The sequence below is a fragment of the Typopeltis vanoorti genome, chromosome 17 (assembly GCF_054136105.1).
Source record: "Typopeltis vanoorti isolate ZY-2024b chromosome 17, IOZ_Tvanoo_1.0, whole genome shotgun sequence".
Classification (NCBI taxonomy): Eukaryota; Metazoa; Arthropoda; class Arachnida; order Uropygi; family Thelyphonidae; genus Typopeltis; species Typopeltis vanoorti.
The window spans coordinates 50,822,231-50,840,460 of NC_143565.1; the positions used below are offsets into that span (position 1 = coordinate 50,822,231).

The 18,230-nt window shown below is 35.9% G+C and overlaps 1 protein-coding gene across 1 annotated transcript in view; it reads left to right on the forward strand.

Moving 5' to 3' along the window:
• The window catches only part of NO66 (Bifunctional lysine-specific demethylase and histidyl-hydroxylase NO66), a 295,812-nt gene that overhangs the window by 233,982 nt on the left and 43,600 nt on the right, over window positions 1–18,230 (forward strand). Inside the window, exons 13-14 of the mRNA XM_090407239.1 lie at window positions 7,205–7,309; window positions 17,181–17,322. Of these exons, the coding sequence (XP_090263365.1) occupies window positions 7,205–7,309; window positions 17,181–17,322 (247 nt within the window). The remainder of the gene's footprint in view (window positions 1–7,204; window positions 7,310–17,180; window positions 17,323–18,230) is intronic.

The following is an 18,230-nucleotide window of genomic DNA, read 5'->3' on the forward strand; positions in this document are numbered from 1 at the left end:
CACATGCTGTTTTAGGTAATTATCTTTCTTATTAGTTGTATAAATTCCATTTCCTTCTTTCCTTCCATGTGTCTTTTTTTTTTTTTTTTTTCTCCCAATGTAACCCCCCATAATGATTACCTTAGTGAGATTACCTGTACTTAGTGAGATAATTTGCTGATACATGTCATCTGCATCTTGTTTTGGATCCTCTGTCTTATAGAAACAATGAATTGTATATTTTGTCCTGCAGGTGTTATATCAAATCAGATAGCTTCATATATATGTATTACTCTCTCATTCTTACCTTTGTGCTGAACTTTTAGTGGTTGTGTTTCTTTTGTTATCATTAGCAATACTTTTCCTTTCACATCCCCCCCCCCCCAAATCCTTTTTATCTATCCTTCCTGAAAATATGGTATCCCTGTAACCGTATGTTTCTCTGTCAACCAAGCTTGTCAGTTCTAAATCCAGTACTTTCAGACACTGGGTACCTTCTATCACATGCTGTTTTAGATAATTGTCTTTCTTATTAGTTGCATAAATTCCATTTCCTTTCTTCCATGAAATTTTTTTTTTCAATCTATGCTTACATATGCCAGCCTGGTTGGCCGAGTGGATAGCGTATCTGCTCTCAAGCTAAAAGGCTGCGCGTTTGAATCCTGCCATTGGCATTGACGTTTGTGATTGTCTGTGAAAATAATAGATAATAGTGGCAGTGGTGGGCAGTAGATGGCGTTGTTGTAGATGATGATTAGTAGTTGCGGTTTGTTGTGGTTGGATTGAGTGATGGAGACAGAGTTGTAGAGTAGGTGCCGTCCCTCAATGAGTCTTTGGACTCCCTGGAGGTGTCACGTAATAATAATAATAAAACTTTTTCACCTTTTTTTTTCCAAGAAGAACCAACAAACTTTTGTTGGCTCTTGCATGAATTATATTAGCCTCTTGGGCCCACAGATACCTTTGCATATTTTACTGTCCCATTCAGTTTTGAGCCCCAAGAAACTGCATTCAGCATTCTTTGATCCTTCTCATTCAAAATTCTTATTTATTTTTTTTCAATGATGTTAGTGTATTTCAATCTGCAGTTCAACTCTGAAAGCTGCTCAAATTTGTTTTAAAACTTTCTTGCACACACACTCTTCTTTTCAATATGAAAATCAATTTCATCCTGCTCTAAATTAAATAGTGATCAATTCCTTCTTCAGATCCCCTTTATACTCACTCTTGCATCCTGAACCAGTGAGGAAACATCGCTATCAACTATAACATAGTTAGGGATCCCAGACGTCCTGTAAAATACGGGATCATCTCGCTTTTGGCTAATGCATCCCGTTGTCCTGAGAAAACTCTTTAGGACAGCTTTTTGTTCTGTATTTTAGAGTTCAAGACTGAATAACAAAATAGATGAGTTGCAATTTCTATTCTATTACAAACATCACTCTCCGTCATTACAGGGAAGGGAACTGCAGACACGTTGTTATTTTCTCAGGGCGAGTGATTGCAACAATGATAAGTTCGTTAGAGCAGCGCGCATGTGCATTGACATTTTGGCGTGTGCCGTAATATTGGCTCAACTTTAAATAGCACGGAACGGTCCGCTTGACCGATGCCTTTTTAGAAGCTTGCTCCGAGAGAAACAAGTTGGTGCTTGCAGAGTATTAATTACTGTATGGCTGCTGTTAAAATGTATGGTTTTTCAATTCTCCTGTGGCCCTGTTGAACGTTGAAAATGCCGAAAAGGAAATGTGATTATACAGAAGCTTTAAAAACTCAATTTCCATTTTTAAACAAATCTATTAAATTCGGCGAGACAGATAAAATGGAGTGTACAGTTTGTGGTGGCTTGTTTAGCATCGAGCAATTTAACAATCTGTTAATTTGAAAGCAACTGAAAGTGGCTTAATGAAAATATGTAGCCTAATAAAATAATTTGATTTACTATTTGTTTACTTATACTTAGTAAAGTGTGTGCATAGTAAACTTTACCACGCACACACTTGGTAAGTTAGAATAATTTTGTAAGACTGGCATATGTGATGGATACGCATACTAAACTTTCACCCTCAGTCATAAGTGTCCCGTATTTTTTTTCCAATGTATCTGGGATCCCTAAACATCGTCAATGAGACTTTTCACATTTCTTGCATCTTCTCTCCATATGAATTTGTGCACATTTTTATGTTGTAACATGGTGTTAGTAATAACTAATCCCTGTCCTGAACAGAAATCCAGCAGGCATTTACCATTATTATTTGCTTTGCACTTTTCTCCAAATTTTCCAAAGACATTTCTGTATGTCTGATAATCATTTTCTACTCTGCTCTTTACTCTTCAACAAGGACCAACTTTTCCTTTTTTATTGAGCCAGCTGCCTTCTCTAATGCCTTAAAAAATTCTTCTATTTCTTCCTTGGTAGAAAGTCTATGGGATCATAAGCACAAGTAAATCTCATTGTCCAGTACCCCATTTTGATATTTGATGGCATGACTCTACTTGATATTCCATGCCATTCAAGATTAACCTCATATTTAGTGTTGAATACTATAGCTACCCCCTCTTTTCCCTGATTATTGCCTGAATATAACATTTTGTATTTGTCACTTAGAAAGATCTCACCTGTTTTTATCTTTGTTTCAGCAACGTCTATTATGTTGATCTGGTACTTATCTATTTCTTTGTGATAGTTCAATTTCTTTTCCATTGAGACTTCTTGCATTGATAGTACCAATCGTGAACTCTGTTGATGTTCAGTTGGGACGTGTTCTTGGATTTGTTCCAGTAGCTTTTCCCTGATGAAAACAACGGGGGGACCTTGTTTAATTGGGTGACACACCGTCCGGCATGAAATTATGTCACGTTACACTATCATTTTACATTTTGTCATTTAAGCCAATGAGAATACGATTTTTGTCAGCTAAATCCCAAATTGCCAACCCATCCACATTCATTCAGCATCTAGGTAGATACCTAACAAGGTGCCTCACAAGAAGATGAGGATTGGACATTAGGTAAAAAGTCACAGTCAATTCTCCACATTCCTTAAAAGGATACCTGAAGGAATTCTCCTCCCAGTTATACAGCTTTGATCCTTAAACACCCTTGTGATGAAATAGTATTTTTTTTCCATCTGATTGTATTGCAAGGTTATCCAATGCATCAGCTAGACCTCACTGATCATAGTTATTGCAATGGATGTATTTCTTGTGTTCACCAAGGCAGATTTTGTGCTGGAAGTGGATCCATAGCAGAGTAGAGAAGGGAAACCACTTCAAATGAGGTTTGAAAGCATTAGAGATTATACAAGGGGGTTTCCAAAAAGTAAGGTAACACATTTTTTCTTGGGGATGTCTAATAATTGGAAGTTGAAATTATACACCAAGAAATAAGTGAACATGCACTACTTCTCCACAAACTCTCCAAATTTATTGATGCACCTGTCCCAACGATAGACCAGTTTATCAATACTAGTACTGAAGAATTTTCATGCCCACACCTGGTAACCAACATTGCACCACCTGAGGAACTTTCTCATCCACAGTGAAATGCTTTCCGAAAAAGCGTTTCCTGAGGGTGGGTTGGGGATTGAGCAAATGGATGTCTGAAGGTGCTAAATCTGGACAGTGGGGGGGGGCAGAGTTTCTCGGTGATTACAGCGCAACCACTCACGAGTGGTGTGTGGAGTAGTGTTATCATGCACCAAAATCGCGCTGCTTAGGTCATTTGTATTGAATTTTAGCTCTTAGTTTGTCCAGAGTTGCACCCTAAAGCTTTGCATTGATCATTCTTCCATTTAGCAAGAAGTCCACCAACAGAACATCTTGGCAATCCCAGAACACTGTGGCCATGACTTTTTGGATGGTGGGAACAGTTTTGAATTTTTTGCACTCAGGAGATTGTGGATGTTTCCGGGTCATGGAGTCTTGTTTGCTCTCCAGGGTAAAGTGGTGAACCCACATTTCGTCTTCTGTGTCACAGGAGACGAAATTAACTCTCTTTACACGTTCTTGAATGCTGACTGTCAAGTTCCTTCTTAATCGTCTTTCATTTTTATATGTGATAAATTTCAGATATCCGAATTTATAGATAACTTGTTTCAAGTAACTCGAGACATGTGGGACATAGAAGTTTATGGCCTTTCTTGAGTGGTAGTATTGATTTAAAAACACTATATTAGCTTTACAGTGCAGTCCTTATTAACCTAGATGGATGGAGGGATTATTAGGTACTTAAAATGTCAGTTTATTTTAAAAATAAATAAAATAAAAAAGCATAAATGTTTCCAATTCAGTATTGTATTAACTGGAATTCTAGTGCTGTTGTTGTTGTTATGCACATCTAATGCTGCTTGTAATCACTAGTAAATGCCTCCATAGCACAATTGGAAGAATGACGGTACGTTGTGCCATTCGATTGGAAAAGGCCTAAGTTCGATTCTCGTCATGACGGGAGGAATCTTTATATGGATGTTTTCAATCGAAAGTGAGTTAGCCGATCTCATATGGAGGTAGCAGGGTTTTTCTCCCGAAAACTCGGGTTTTTCATCCTGCACATAGACAAATCGGCTCTTCAGAACACACGCAATTTACAGACAAAAAAAAATACTAGCTGTGGTGATGGTAGTGGCCAATAGATGTCACTGATGTTGATGATTGGTAGTAGAGGTTCAGTGTAGTGGTGGAGATGGAGAGTTGTACAATAGGTGTCCTCCTGTGATGAGTCTTCGGACTCCTTGGAGGTGTCACAAATAATAATAATAAAATAAATCTAGGCTTCGTGCTGTGTAAACTACAAATCTTAATGGGAGTACAGGAAATTACTGTATTATGCTATTTGTAATTGATTCATTTTTCACAAGTTACTGGTGCAAAAGTTATATTTGTTCTTGAATTTTTTGGGTTGGTTGTTTGTAAATCTGTTAATAATGCTGAACTGTTTTCTAGCATTTTTAACAATCATTTTAAAACTGCTTGGTTTGAAACTGCTTTATATACTATTGATCATGTGTTTTGTCTGTTACTTGCCTTTCACTTACTCAAAATGCATTTATTTAACTGGCCATATCATCTTTGCCAGTCTGTTATCCACTTACATATTTAATTTCCAGTATTCAGTTTAATATAATTTTCTTTGAATAACATGGTACATGCAAGCCAAATTTTGTAATGGCATACATGACAGATAGCACCATCTATGGAGAGGTTAGTGTACCAGTTTCAGCTTTCTACCTGCATCATTCAGTTTGAGGTACTTGTTTGACCAACACGTGGCATGCTAAGTGGCTGTAATGTTAAAAATTGAGTACCATACCATTCTGTGATAAAGTTTTTCACCAAAGAAGGTCTCTCCAAATGCTATCAAACAGCGATTGGATAGTGTTTATGGGGAAGCTTCTCCTTCATATTTCACCATTTAGGAATGGATTAAACAGTTTCACATAGAAAGAGTAAGAGCATCGAAGATGATACTCATGAAAGTATATAGCCTGTGAAAGTGATGACTGAAGAAAATGTCTCTCTCTCTTGTTGAGGAGTAAACTGCTCAATGACAGATGGCTGATGCTCAAAGAAATCTCAGCAAGTTTGGGACTTTCTATAACAACTGTCTTTTGCATCATTCACGAGAAGCTTCACATGATGAAGGTCAGTGCAAGGTGGGTGCTCCAACTTCTCTCTTCAATTCAGAAAGAGCATTGTGATCTGTTACTGCAAATTTTTAAAGCTTTGCCAAGGAAATCAAAAGTGCTGGACTCCATTGTCACCAGGGATGAAACCACGGTCCTTTATTATGATCCTTTTTCCAAAAGGGGAATCAGTGGAGTGCTGCAAACCAAGCAAAGCACAGCTGAAAAAAAAAAAAGCCAAGGCCACTCAGTCCACCAAGAAGATCATAGCAACAATCTTTTAGGGATGCCAGGGAATTCTCTTGATTGACTTCAAGGAAAGGAATACCACTGTGAATACAGAATGTTATGATTCACTCCTTCACAAGCTGCATGATGCCATAAAGACGAAGAAATGAGGAATGCTGGGTCATAGTGTTTGCCTGCTTCAAAACAATGCTGCAGTCCATATGGTGATTGTTGCGAAGACTGCAGTGTAGGACTGTGGCTTCCAGGAAATTGAACACCCACCCTACAGCCCAGATCTGACACCCAGTGACTACTACCTCTTCTTCGAAACTGAAGAAAGGCCTTTCAGGAAGAAAATTTGTAGATGATAATGAGGTGAAAGATGCAGTTTTAGGCCATTTTGCAGACAAAGTAGACTATTTTTTTCAAGAAATAGAAATGTTAATTCAAAGACATGAAAAGTGTGTTGAAGTATAGGGAGATTATGTTGAAAGGTGAGTTTTCTTTCTTTCACCTCTAAAAGTTAGTCAGACCAGAAACTTATAGAACCACCCTCGTACAGCTTACAATTATTTATTCATGACAGTAACCTCTCATTCTGTAATTTGATACAATACCATTGAAACCTGCATCTTTGTTATGAGATCATATACTTGCAAAGAACAACATAAAGCTATCTCATCATCATCAAATTCCTACATGTATTCTCATGGGATGTATAGGATATTATGATAGTACTACGTGAAAAGTTACATCATTACTAACTTCTGTTGACAAATTTCTTACAAATTAATCTATTATCTGTCAAAACTCCAGTATTATCAGACCTTATGTTTCTGCCTTCTAAGGTACTTTTTACTGTATCAATCCACTTAGATCTTGGGTTTTCCTGTGGGTCTTTTTCCTGCCAGCCTTAAAGAATGCAGAGAACTGACCAGGACTTCTGACATAATGTCCAGTTCTCACCTTCTCATGGTGCACCCAGTTATGTATTTACCTGGGTGCTGAATGAACGAGGATGAGCTGGCAATTTGGGATTTAGATGACCAAATTGTATTCTCATTGGTTTATTCCATAATGCAAAATCATGGTACATAAAGTTATATTTATTATAAATACTTATAAATATATAACACATAACTCTGCATTTCTTGCCATTGCAGTATAGTTTTTTAGGTATTTATTTAGATTAGAGGGTTTACAGTGAGTTTCTGTACCTAAAAACACAATTTATATTTTAGCATTTTGTAATATTCTAAATTTGTCAATTTCTAAAGAATTATGCCATTATGTATATGAAAAATAGTAATTTGAATCTATTGGTTATAGTTGTTTGCAGTTTTTGATTCCCATACCCCCCCCTTTTATTTCTAGCTGCTACCAGCAGCCTTGCAGTTGGCATTCGAAGAAGATTTTCAGTTCCGTGAATCACTACCAAGGGACTATATGGAATATATGGGGGTTGCAAATTCTGATGTGGTATGTATCACATGGCACATGTTATTTTAAAGGAATTTGTTAATATGTTAAAACATATTTTTGTTAAAAGTATAGGTATGAATATAGTAGAGAATGAAGAAAACTTGTTTCAAATAAACTATAATTTGTGCTAAAACTATAATATGTATATATATATAGCTACTTAAATATAAAGAGCCAATAGGCGTCATTTCGGTGATATAAACATTATTTAAATTAAGGGAAATAAAATCCCACATTGTTTTAAAACTGAATAAGAAACTCAAGGATCGGAATCAAAGAGTTTCATGCAGAATATAGTATAGTAAAGTATAAAAGTATCGGCGACTACTAGCGTCAGCTAATGTACGTAGTACAAACTCGGGCAACTCGTAGCAAAGGTGGAGAAAGTTCTGATCACTATTCTTAGTATTTTCGATAATGTAAAACCCATCTCCTAGGAGATGTATAATGTTATACATTATGTTGGGAGGTCTCTACCCAGACTGGTTTCAGCCTTTATTGAGGCTTCATCAGTGAGTAGCTAGACCAAAATAATACCTAGGGTATAGCGAAAAGAACTTATATACTCTGCTATACGAGTATAGCAGAGTATATAAGTTCTTTATACGAGTATAGTAGAGTATATCAGTTCTTTTCGCTATACCCTAGGTATTATATACTCTGCTATACAAGTATAGCAGAGTATATAAGTTCTTTATACGAGTATAGCAGAGTATATCAGTTCTTGTCGCTATACCCTAGGTATTATATACTCTGCTATACGAGCATAGCAGAGTATATAAGTTCTTTATACGAGCATAGCAGAGTATATCAGTTCTTTTCGCTATTCCCTTGGTATTATTTTGGTCTAGCTACTCACTGATGAAGCCTCAATAAAGGCTGAAACCAGTCTGGGTAGTGACCTCCCACCATAATGTATAACATCATACATCTCCTAGGAGATGGGTTTTACATTATGGAAAATACTAAGAATAGCGATCAGAACTTTCTCCACCTTTGCTACGAGTTGCCTGAGTTTGTACTACATACTTGGACTACGTGCATTAGCTCACGCTAGTAGTCGCCGATACTTTTATAGTTTACTATACTATATTCAGCATCAAACTCTTTGATTCCGATCCTTGAGTTTCTTATTCGGTTTTAAAACAATGTGCGATTTAATTCCCCTAAATTTAAATAATATATATATAGCATTCTGAAATATATAAATTTCAGAATTTAAAAAAAAAAAATATATATATATATATATATATATTTATAAAGAGAATTAATGACTAAAACCGAGAATAATTGTAAGACTTCAATGATATAAAACACTACTAGTTTCGGCTTTTGACAGCCTTCTTCAGGTCATCATCATCAAATTCCTGACATGTACCCTCAAGGGGTGTACAGGATATGATAGTACTACTGTAAAAATTTACATCATTACTAACTTCCTATCTACAATTTTCCTCCAAATCAGTCTGTTACTTGTCAAGACTCCAACATTATCAAATTTTATATTTCTATCGTCTAAGGCACTTTGTACCATATAAATCCACCTATATCTTGGTCGTCCTCTGAGTCGTTTTTCTGCCAACATGGCAGAGAACACTTGTTTTGCTAATCTTTCCTCACCCATTCTGTTTAAGTGACCATACCACCTGAGATTAGCTCTGTTAACGCATTCCTGGATGCTGTCAAGTTCTTTCCTAATATCCTCGTTTTTAATATGATATTGCCATTGATGCCATCTGTTCATGCCTCTAATCTTTCTCAGGGCTCTCATATCTTTTGGTCAAGTATTTTACTTCTGACCCACTTCTCAGATCCATAAGTTAAAACTGGTTTGAAAACTGTCTTGTATACAGCTAATTTAGTATTCCGACTAATTTCTCTCTTATTCCATATGAATTTATTCAATTGACTGCCTACCATACTAGCTTTGTTGATTCTGTTGTCTATTTCGATATTTAATTTACCACCCTCAGTAAAAAATCGTGCCTAAGTGGCTGAAATGTTTTACCTGTTCCGCAGGTTCCCCGTTCACAACACAGTTGACATTTTCACAATCCTACCTATTTTCATTGTCTTTGTCTTTTTAATGCTCACCTTCATACCATATCTATTACAACAGTTATTCAATTTAGTCAGGGAATCTTGCAGACTTGTAGCGGATTTATTTAGAAGTATGACATCGTCAGCATAAAGCAAAGAGCTGACATTAACATCTCCAATACTGATATCATGTTTAATACCACTTTCCTTCATAATGTGATCCATATAGATAACGAATAACAAAGGGGATAATGTACATCCTTGTCTCCACCAGATTTAACATTTAAACCATCTTCCTGTACTTCCTTCAATTCTAACTGCAGATTTACAACTCAAATAAAGACTAAGCATTGATTGATATAATATCCTAATGACACCATATAACTGAAGCAAATTGAATAGCTTCTCCCTTGGCACCTTGTTATATGCCTTTTCCAGATCGACAAAGCTTAAATACAGATCTTTGTTATATTCCCATGCTTTCTCAACTATTTGTCGTAAAGTGAAGATCTGATCATGACAACCTCTATTTGGCTTGAATCCAGCTTGTTCTTCAGCAATTTTTTCTTCCACAATTCTTCTCAAATGTTTCTCAAGTATACTTGCATAGATCTTGCCAGGAACAATCAGTAGGGAAATACCTCTGTAATTCTCACATTCAATTTTATTTCCCTTTTTATATATGGGTACTATGAGAGCTCTACTCCAATCATCGGGAATTTGTCCCAATGTCCAGGCTTTCTGAACTATGCAGTGCATCCGCTGTAAGACTTTTATACCACCATACTTCAGCATTTCTTTTTGAATATCATCTACTCCTGCTGCCTTTCCACATTTCAAGCCTTTGATGGCTTTTTCTACTTCAAGTATGGATATATATTCCTGACTGTATGCCTGTAGAGTGTTTTTTACCACTGTGCTATTACTGCTTGTTTCATTTAGCAATTTTTCAAAGTAATTACTCCATACTTCATGGATATCTTTTTCTCCCGTTTTCATGTCACCTTTATCATCTCTCACTCCTTTTACAGCACTCTTTCCTCCATTTCTAAGCTTCTTCAACAACTTCCAGAATATCTTACCACCTTCTTGATATTTATTTTCTGTGTTCTTGCCAAAGTCCTCCCATAACCTTTATTTAGCTAGTTTTACACAGTGTTTCGCTTTCTTATATTTTTCGCCTCTGTATTCTCTAAGAGCAAATGCTGACTTATTTGCCAGGAATTTGATGTGCTTTCTTCTTTTCCTTGACTACCTCTTTAACTTCCTGTATCCACCATGGAGTTCTGATTTTTCTATCCTTGCAGACTACCTTACCACGTGCCTCTCTGGCTGAATCAATCAGAGTTTTCTTCAAGGCTTGCCTCTGAATCTCCAAGGTTTGGTTCCTGTTCTCAAACTCTTTCGTTTTTTCTTCAATAATTTTTGTATATTTTAATCTACAGTTCACATCTGAGAGCTGCTCAACTTTTATTCGCTTTAAAAATTTCTTACATGTTATTCTTTTCAGTATGAAATTCAATTTTATCCTACTCAAGACTAAATAGTGATCACTTCCAATTTCAAATCCTCTGTACACTGGTGTCCTGCACCATGGAGAAAACATCACTATTGACAATAACATAGTCAATGAGACTTTTGTTATTCCTTGCTTCTTCTCTCCATGTGAATTTGTGCACATTTTTATGTTGGAGTATGGTGTTAGTATTAACCAGTCCATGTCCTGAACAGAAATCCAACGGGTATTTGCTATTATTATTAGCTTTGCTCTTTTCTCCAAATTTTCACAAAATATTTTTGTATGTCTGACAATCATTTCTTACTCTGTTATTTAGATCTCCAACAAGGACCAACTTTTTCTTTTTCATTGTGTTAGTTGCTTTTTCTAAAGCATCAAAAAATTCCTCCACTTCTACCTTAGTAGAACCTTCTGTGGGACCATAGGCACAAATAAGTCTCATTGTCCAATTCCCCATTCTGATATTAGCCCACATCACTCTACTTGAGACTGCTTGCCATTCAAGAAGATTAGCCTTGTATTTTGTGTTGAATACTATGGCTATTCCTTCTTTTCCTTGATTGTCATTTCCTGAATATAACATTTTGTATTTATTGCTCAGAAAGATCTCACCAGTTTTGGTCTTTTTTGTTTCAGTCACCCCTATTATGTCGATCTGGTACTTATCTAATTCCTCAGCTAGCTCCATTTCTTTTCCATTCAGGCTTCTTATGTTGATAGTACCGATCTTTAACTCTGGTGATGTTGAGTTGGGGTGTGCTTTCAGATTTGTTCCAGTAGCTGACTTTTCGTTGTTCGCCCTGGTTTCGTGGCAAAAACCAGGTGGGGGGAACCCACTTTCGAGTCATCAGAATTCCAGGAGAACCTACCAGTCTTGAACTCGGGTGGGGGGTAGACCCCCCCCCCACCCCATTGAAGACTTGATCTTTTGAAGTGTCGAGTCATCAGAATTTGAGGAGAACCGGCCTGCCAGTCCAGAACACGGGGGTTAGGTGTGTGTGTGGGGGGGTGCGTAGCCTCTAGTCGATATATAAAAGAATCAGTTTGTCTGTTCCACTGTTTGCATTCACATCCTCTTGGAATTATGTTAGATAATTGCTTCTGTTTTCTTAATAATACAAAGGAAAGTTATAGTAGACATTTTAATCCCTTAAGATAATTATTTAAGAACTTATTGATATAGCAAGTTGTATAACTGCATTATTGATTGAAAGAGCATTTTGTAAGCTTTGCTGCAATACATATTAGATATTTATTGCAGATACTGTGCAACCACAGATGCAAGACTTCTCGACACTTCTGCACATGGCAGAAGAAGGTGAATCCATTCTGATAATAGGGTAATCAATGTGTTTCATGGGATATGTGTTTATGATTATACATTGGAAAATTTGCTTTTCTTTTATGAAAATTCTAGTTTTTAAAGTGGTAACTATTTTGCTTGTACAACAGGTGAAAATTTTACCTATAAACCACATGATTTCTCGTGTTGGGGACGAATTGGTACAACGCCTTATTCCTTTCTCCCTTTAAATATGAATTGACTTCTTGGCAATCTTCAACAGCTCTCTCTTCTGTAGTTGCACAGTATGTATTTATAATGGGAATTGTATTGAGCTATGTTTGCATTTGCTTTGTCCTTTTTAATTTGAAACCATGTAAAACATTAAGATTTTATAATGCTGATGCAGGAAGAAGCCAACTCACACCATTAGTTATCATCACAGCAAATCTCTGTTATTGCAAACTGCTGAATGGTTCTGACCAAACCTCTGACTACAGTTTTATTTTTAGCTTAATATTGTGATCAGTGGAAAGTTCAAAAGTCCTTATTGTGAACTGCATTTACTAGCAAACAAAAATCAGAATTCATATTCCAAAAGTGTTCATTTGTCTAAATGCAGGCACATTTATTTTTAACTTTGCTCAGCACAAAATCCATATCAGGTATCTGACGGATGAGGTAGGATGTCTCCTGTCTTAGATGAGAATAAACTCCTCAGAAGACAGTTTGTGTGTATAGCAGTGTGAGATAGTACTTAATTGCTGTTGTGTGGCTTCCAATTAAATTTTACCACAGGCTTTGACCATTGAGAGAAAACTAGAGCATATGGTTAAATTTCATGCAAAAGATTAGTATGATACTGGAATTAAATTTTAGTTCTTTTTTAGATAAAATTTGCAAGAGTTTGAATTTCTCTTGAATGTAGAATTTCCTAGTTGGATTTTTTACCTAAACAGTAGGTCCTAAGACTGCTAAGCTTGATATACCTCCTTTTATGAAAACTGATAGTAGTACACAAGTTTCTGATAGCAGTTACCTACCACAGTTCAGCTCTTTTTATATAAAATTTTTGAGAGTTTGAGTTTCTCCTGAATGTAGAATGTCCTGGTTGGATTTTTAACCTAAACAGTAGGCCCTAAGACTACTAAACTTGATATGCCTCCTTTTATCAAAACTGACAATAATACACAAGTTTATGATAGCAGTTACCCACCATGTGTGTCATATATTCATGATGAGCTATTTCCAAGAATAGCTAATCTCATGGAAAATGTAACAGATGATCTGCTATAATAAATTTTCATTGGTAGCACTGTGCTTCTATCAAAACTTTTCAGTAGTTTGTTAACAGTGTTTGAATTATGTTGAAACATTTTTATAGTGAGAGTCAACTGTAGCATGAATTTGAGAATGAATAACTGCCAACACCTAAGCTTATCTGTTAGAATGTACACAATTGGAATATTTCAGTAGAGGTTACGAGGAGAGGAAGGCCTGTAATTGTCAGTGATTCTTTAGATGTTACTGGAGTTGTAACCATTTAGTTACATCCAAGTTTTGATGGTAAGGAGTTTCTATTGTAAAGCAGTATCAGAGGAACTGATGTTTTCTGTTAGTGTTTTTAAAACACTATATTTGGGATAGATGAGGAGTTAAGATTAACTACTATGAAGATTAGTTTACAGTATATATTGAGTTTGAAGTTGTTCCTGTAGTTGCTTTTCACTCTTCATTGGAATTTTCTGATGAAAACAGCATTCCTTATTTAACCAGGTCATCATATTTAACAAATCATCAGTTAAGATGGCTACCTTTACACAGTAACTTAGCTCTCTGTATAGTGTCAGCCTTCACTAAAGGAAACATTATACTGAACTTATTCACTCTTTATAGTAAACTATGGAAAAATTTCAATCAAGACCATAGCATATTTCCTTAACAACAGCTGGAAGATATTAATCATGTAATTAATAAGACTTATTTCTTATATGTTCTCTTTGTTTGAATTAGGTTGAAACATTAGTGTTACCATTATTATTTGCTCTGCCAAACATTTCTGAAAGTCGCGACTTAATTTTTCACTTTGATTTAGAGAGAAGTAATTTTTTCCCAATGACTTAAGGCAGGGAGTCTGCAACCAGCGGTCCATAAAAGGTTGACCATACTTACATGGCATGTGGTCCGTATGTTGAATTATATAATATAATATGAATAATAAGTTAAAAATAATTTTGTATCTATACTTTGTGATATTGGCGTGCAACTTGCTCGAGTCAACTGTGTGAAATATTATGAGTCGGGTTAACAAAGGTGACTTCATTTGGCGCAGTTTTGCAGTCGCGTTCCCTGGTCCGTCTTTTAATATAATTCAATAACATTGACTATTATTTTCAGAGGATATATATTTGTTAAAATTAATTTCAAAAATGGGTTCAAGAAAATGTAAAATTGCAGATGAAGGAAGAAGGTTTAATGATGAATGGAACAGCAAGTACTTCTTTACTGAAAATGGGGGTAAGCCCCTTTGTTTTATTTGTCATAAAAGTTGCTGTTATGAAAGAATTTAATTCAGATATCATTACGAGAATGAATATGAAAACCAATACAAGGATTTGAATTGTGAACTTAGAAAAAAGCAAATTAATAAAATATAAATTACAAGCTTCTTTGACTGCTCAGCTAAACATATTTAAGAAGCAAAGTATTCATCATGAATAGGTTGTTCGTGCTATGCTTGTAGCCTGATTATTAAAAACAAAATTCAAATGTGGCCCGTGAGTCTGGGAAGGTTGCCGACCACTGACTTAAGGGATTTCTGTACTTTTTTGCTAAGATATACAAATATGTTACAATTTTTAATTTACCATCAGAAATTTGCTTTCTGTTTTAGAAGTTAAGTTTTTTGTTTAATGTTAATTCTATCGCTACTCCTTTCTTTCTCTAATTTTAGTTGTTCAGATGGAAATTAAGAAAATGGGTGAAAAAAAAAATAGAGATACTCCTGTTTCAGTCTTTGATGCGACTCTCTCAGTTGGTATTTCTGTAATTCTTCTAACTTTCTCTTTTCATTGATGTGTTATATACTGATGATGATAATGATGCAATCTTTAGTTTTGTTGTGCTTGTTTCAGTTATCTGATTTTGAACTTATTCATCCAGGTTTTTGAAATTTAAATTTTTAAAGGTAAAAAATTTTAATTTCATTACAATAACATTTGTTTAACCAGACAATGCTCCAACATGTATGAAATTTGATGTGTTTTGTGATGTGTCTTATAGTTTGTTTGGCTGTATTCCAGAATGCAACATGATTACTTTTCATTTTAAAACCTTCAGTAATTTTCAAAATCAGTGAATTCCATATAAGAGCATTTGCTATGTGCAGTGAGATTAAATGCTGTATTGTTTTAATTATAGATACTTATTATTTTAATTATAGATCAAATTTTTTCAGAACTGTTATAATTTACAGATGATTATTTACTTTTGGGGGGGGGGGGGGCAGAATACTATTCTATATATATATATATATATATATATATATATATGAGGCCTGTGTAGCTCAGTGGAAGTGGCACTTGCATCCTCTGCGCTTGGTCGCTTGAAGTCAGACTTAAGTTCAAGTCTAGTCACCGACTGGAGGAACTTTTTCTAAGCCTTTCTTCGACCGATTCCCAAGTTAGCCGACACGGGCAAGCAGGTTTTTTATCCCGTAAACTCAAGAAAATCGACCGTAGTACCCACATTATTTCAGACAGTAACATATTTTGTTAGGGTTAGGTACCAAGAGATGGTGGCACTTGTTTGCCAGCCTTTTCATCGGTAGCTGCTATAATTAGTGATAGACATGGGCCAGCTATCTCTGATTGACTACCGGTGGAGATTGAACTGCCCACTCAGTAGTCTCCAAAAGCCTACTCCCTATAAGGAAATAAAAGGCGTTAGCTGATTTATTTATTTATTTTATATATATATACAGGGTGTTCGGGATAAATTTGACAGTTTCGTAAGGAAAAAGAAAATCTTCTTTGTATCTATTAAATTTAATGAATTGACAAAAAAACATTACAGGCAGAGTTAATTACAATACTATCAACAAGATTTACTCAAAATAACCACCATTAGCATCGATCACAGCTTCAATTCTGCTTCGGAACCTCGAACAAGCTGATGCTACAGTCTCCCTGGGAAGGGCCGCAAAAACTGTTTTAATTTTATCCATTAACTGGGCTTTTGTATTACTGGAAGTGCGATTGGTGTCTTTTTCAACTGCGCCCCATACAAAATAATCCATGGGGGTTAAGGTCTGGGGAGTTTGGAGGCCAAACATTTGGACTGGTGAAGTCGTAGAAATTTTCAGACAACCATTTTTGACTTTTCCCAGAGGTGTGGCAAGGGGCCGAATCCTGCTGCCATACATACGGCCTACCATTGGCTACCCTTGTTATCCAGGGCTTGACTACAGTAAGCAACTCCACGAACAAAGCCCGAATTCCAATGCCAGGGTTCTTCAACACCTGTTCCTGCAGATTTGCGAGGAATTCTGCTGTACGAACGCAATCAGATCGTCTGCTAGGGATCTTTCTTCTTGCTACATCCCCGTAGTCACCATTGCAAGTCTCTAGTTCATGCCTGATTGTTTTTACTGTATTCAGGGAGCATTGGGCAGCAGTCGTAATATCCTTATTTTGATGGCGGGCACGAATCATCATGATACAAGTTATTCTCTTCCATGATTCAGGTGGGTTCCAGCTATCCATCCTTTCTGACATCTTGTATATGAATGAAGAAGGGTCCAAACTTTTAAATGAAGAGAAGTGTGTGTTAATACATGTAACTTACGGAAAAATATAATTAATTATAAATATGTCAAATTTATCCCGAACACCCTGTATATATATATTTTTTTTTTTTAGCTGATTTATTTATTTATTTTATATATTTTTTTTTTCTTTTGGTAATCTTGTATTATGGTAAAATATTTAACTATAGTAAGTTTTATTATTATTCTCTAAACATTGCAGGAATCTATTAAAAGGGATCGTTTTCTTCATGAAGTAAGACATTTAATGACAAAAGTTTTAGATCATCTTCTAATTGATGCTGCAGTTGACCAGATGGCTAAAGAATATGTTCATGATAGTCTTCCACCTGTTCTAACTGATTGTAAGTTTGATAGTTATATTTAGTTTCATTTGAATTGTATTGGCCAAAAAAAAATTTTTTTAGGAACGTTACTCTAATGAATTTTTTTTTTTTCTAAACTAATCTTGGTGATTTTTCATTTTGAATCCAAATTGAAATTTTGTTAGCTTGTCACAGTTTTTTCCTTTTAGCCAGTTCGCTGCCACGCTACTTCGGCATAGTCTGTTCCTGTACGCCAAGCAATCTCGTTGCCGGCAGTAAGCATCATACGAGTATACTCGTAGTTGGCGTGTGCAGAGCATATACTATCTATGAGAATACACAGTTTTGATGCTAGCTCCACAAGCCAAGCATTTTCACTTCTTCAAGGTCAGTACAGTAATCTCGTTGCCGGCGGTAAGCGTCATACGAGTATACTCGTAGCTGGCTTGTGTAGCTGGTTTACCAACTACGAGTATACTCGCAGTTGGCAGCGAACGTGTTAATCAGATTTGAAACAGCTATCCATTGTCAGTATATATTGATTGTTGTACAATTAAATTTACAGTGGGAGAAAGAAAAAGAATAAATTCTTTATATATACACACACACACACACACACACTGACTGCTCTATAGTTAAATTTACAGTGGGAGAACGAAAGAGAATATCTTCTCTTGAGCACCAAAGATGCACCCACAACATCTGATAGTATTATATTCGATATACTTCCTCATCGCATTATTAGTTGGCTTTCAAGGATCCTGAAGTATGATCACACCTGCCATAAGCTGCAAAATCTCACTATTATCTACACTCTAGAGACCACATTTCTGTCCTTATGTGCAATTATCTTGGTCACTTGCCTCTGGATCTTTTCATCTGTTGCCCCATTTCCTTGGAACCCAGCTGACTATATCTGTGTTCAGCAGTCTAGATAGTCTTATCAA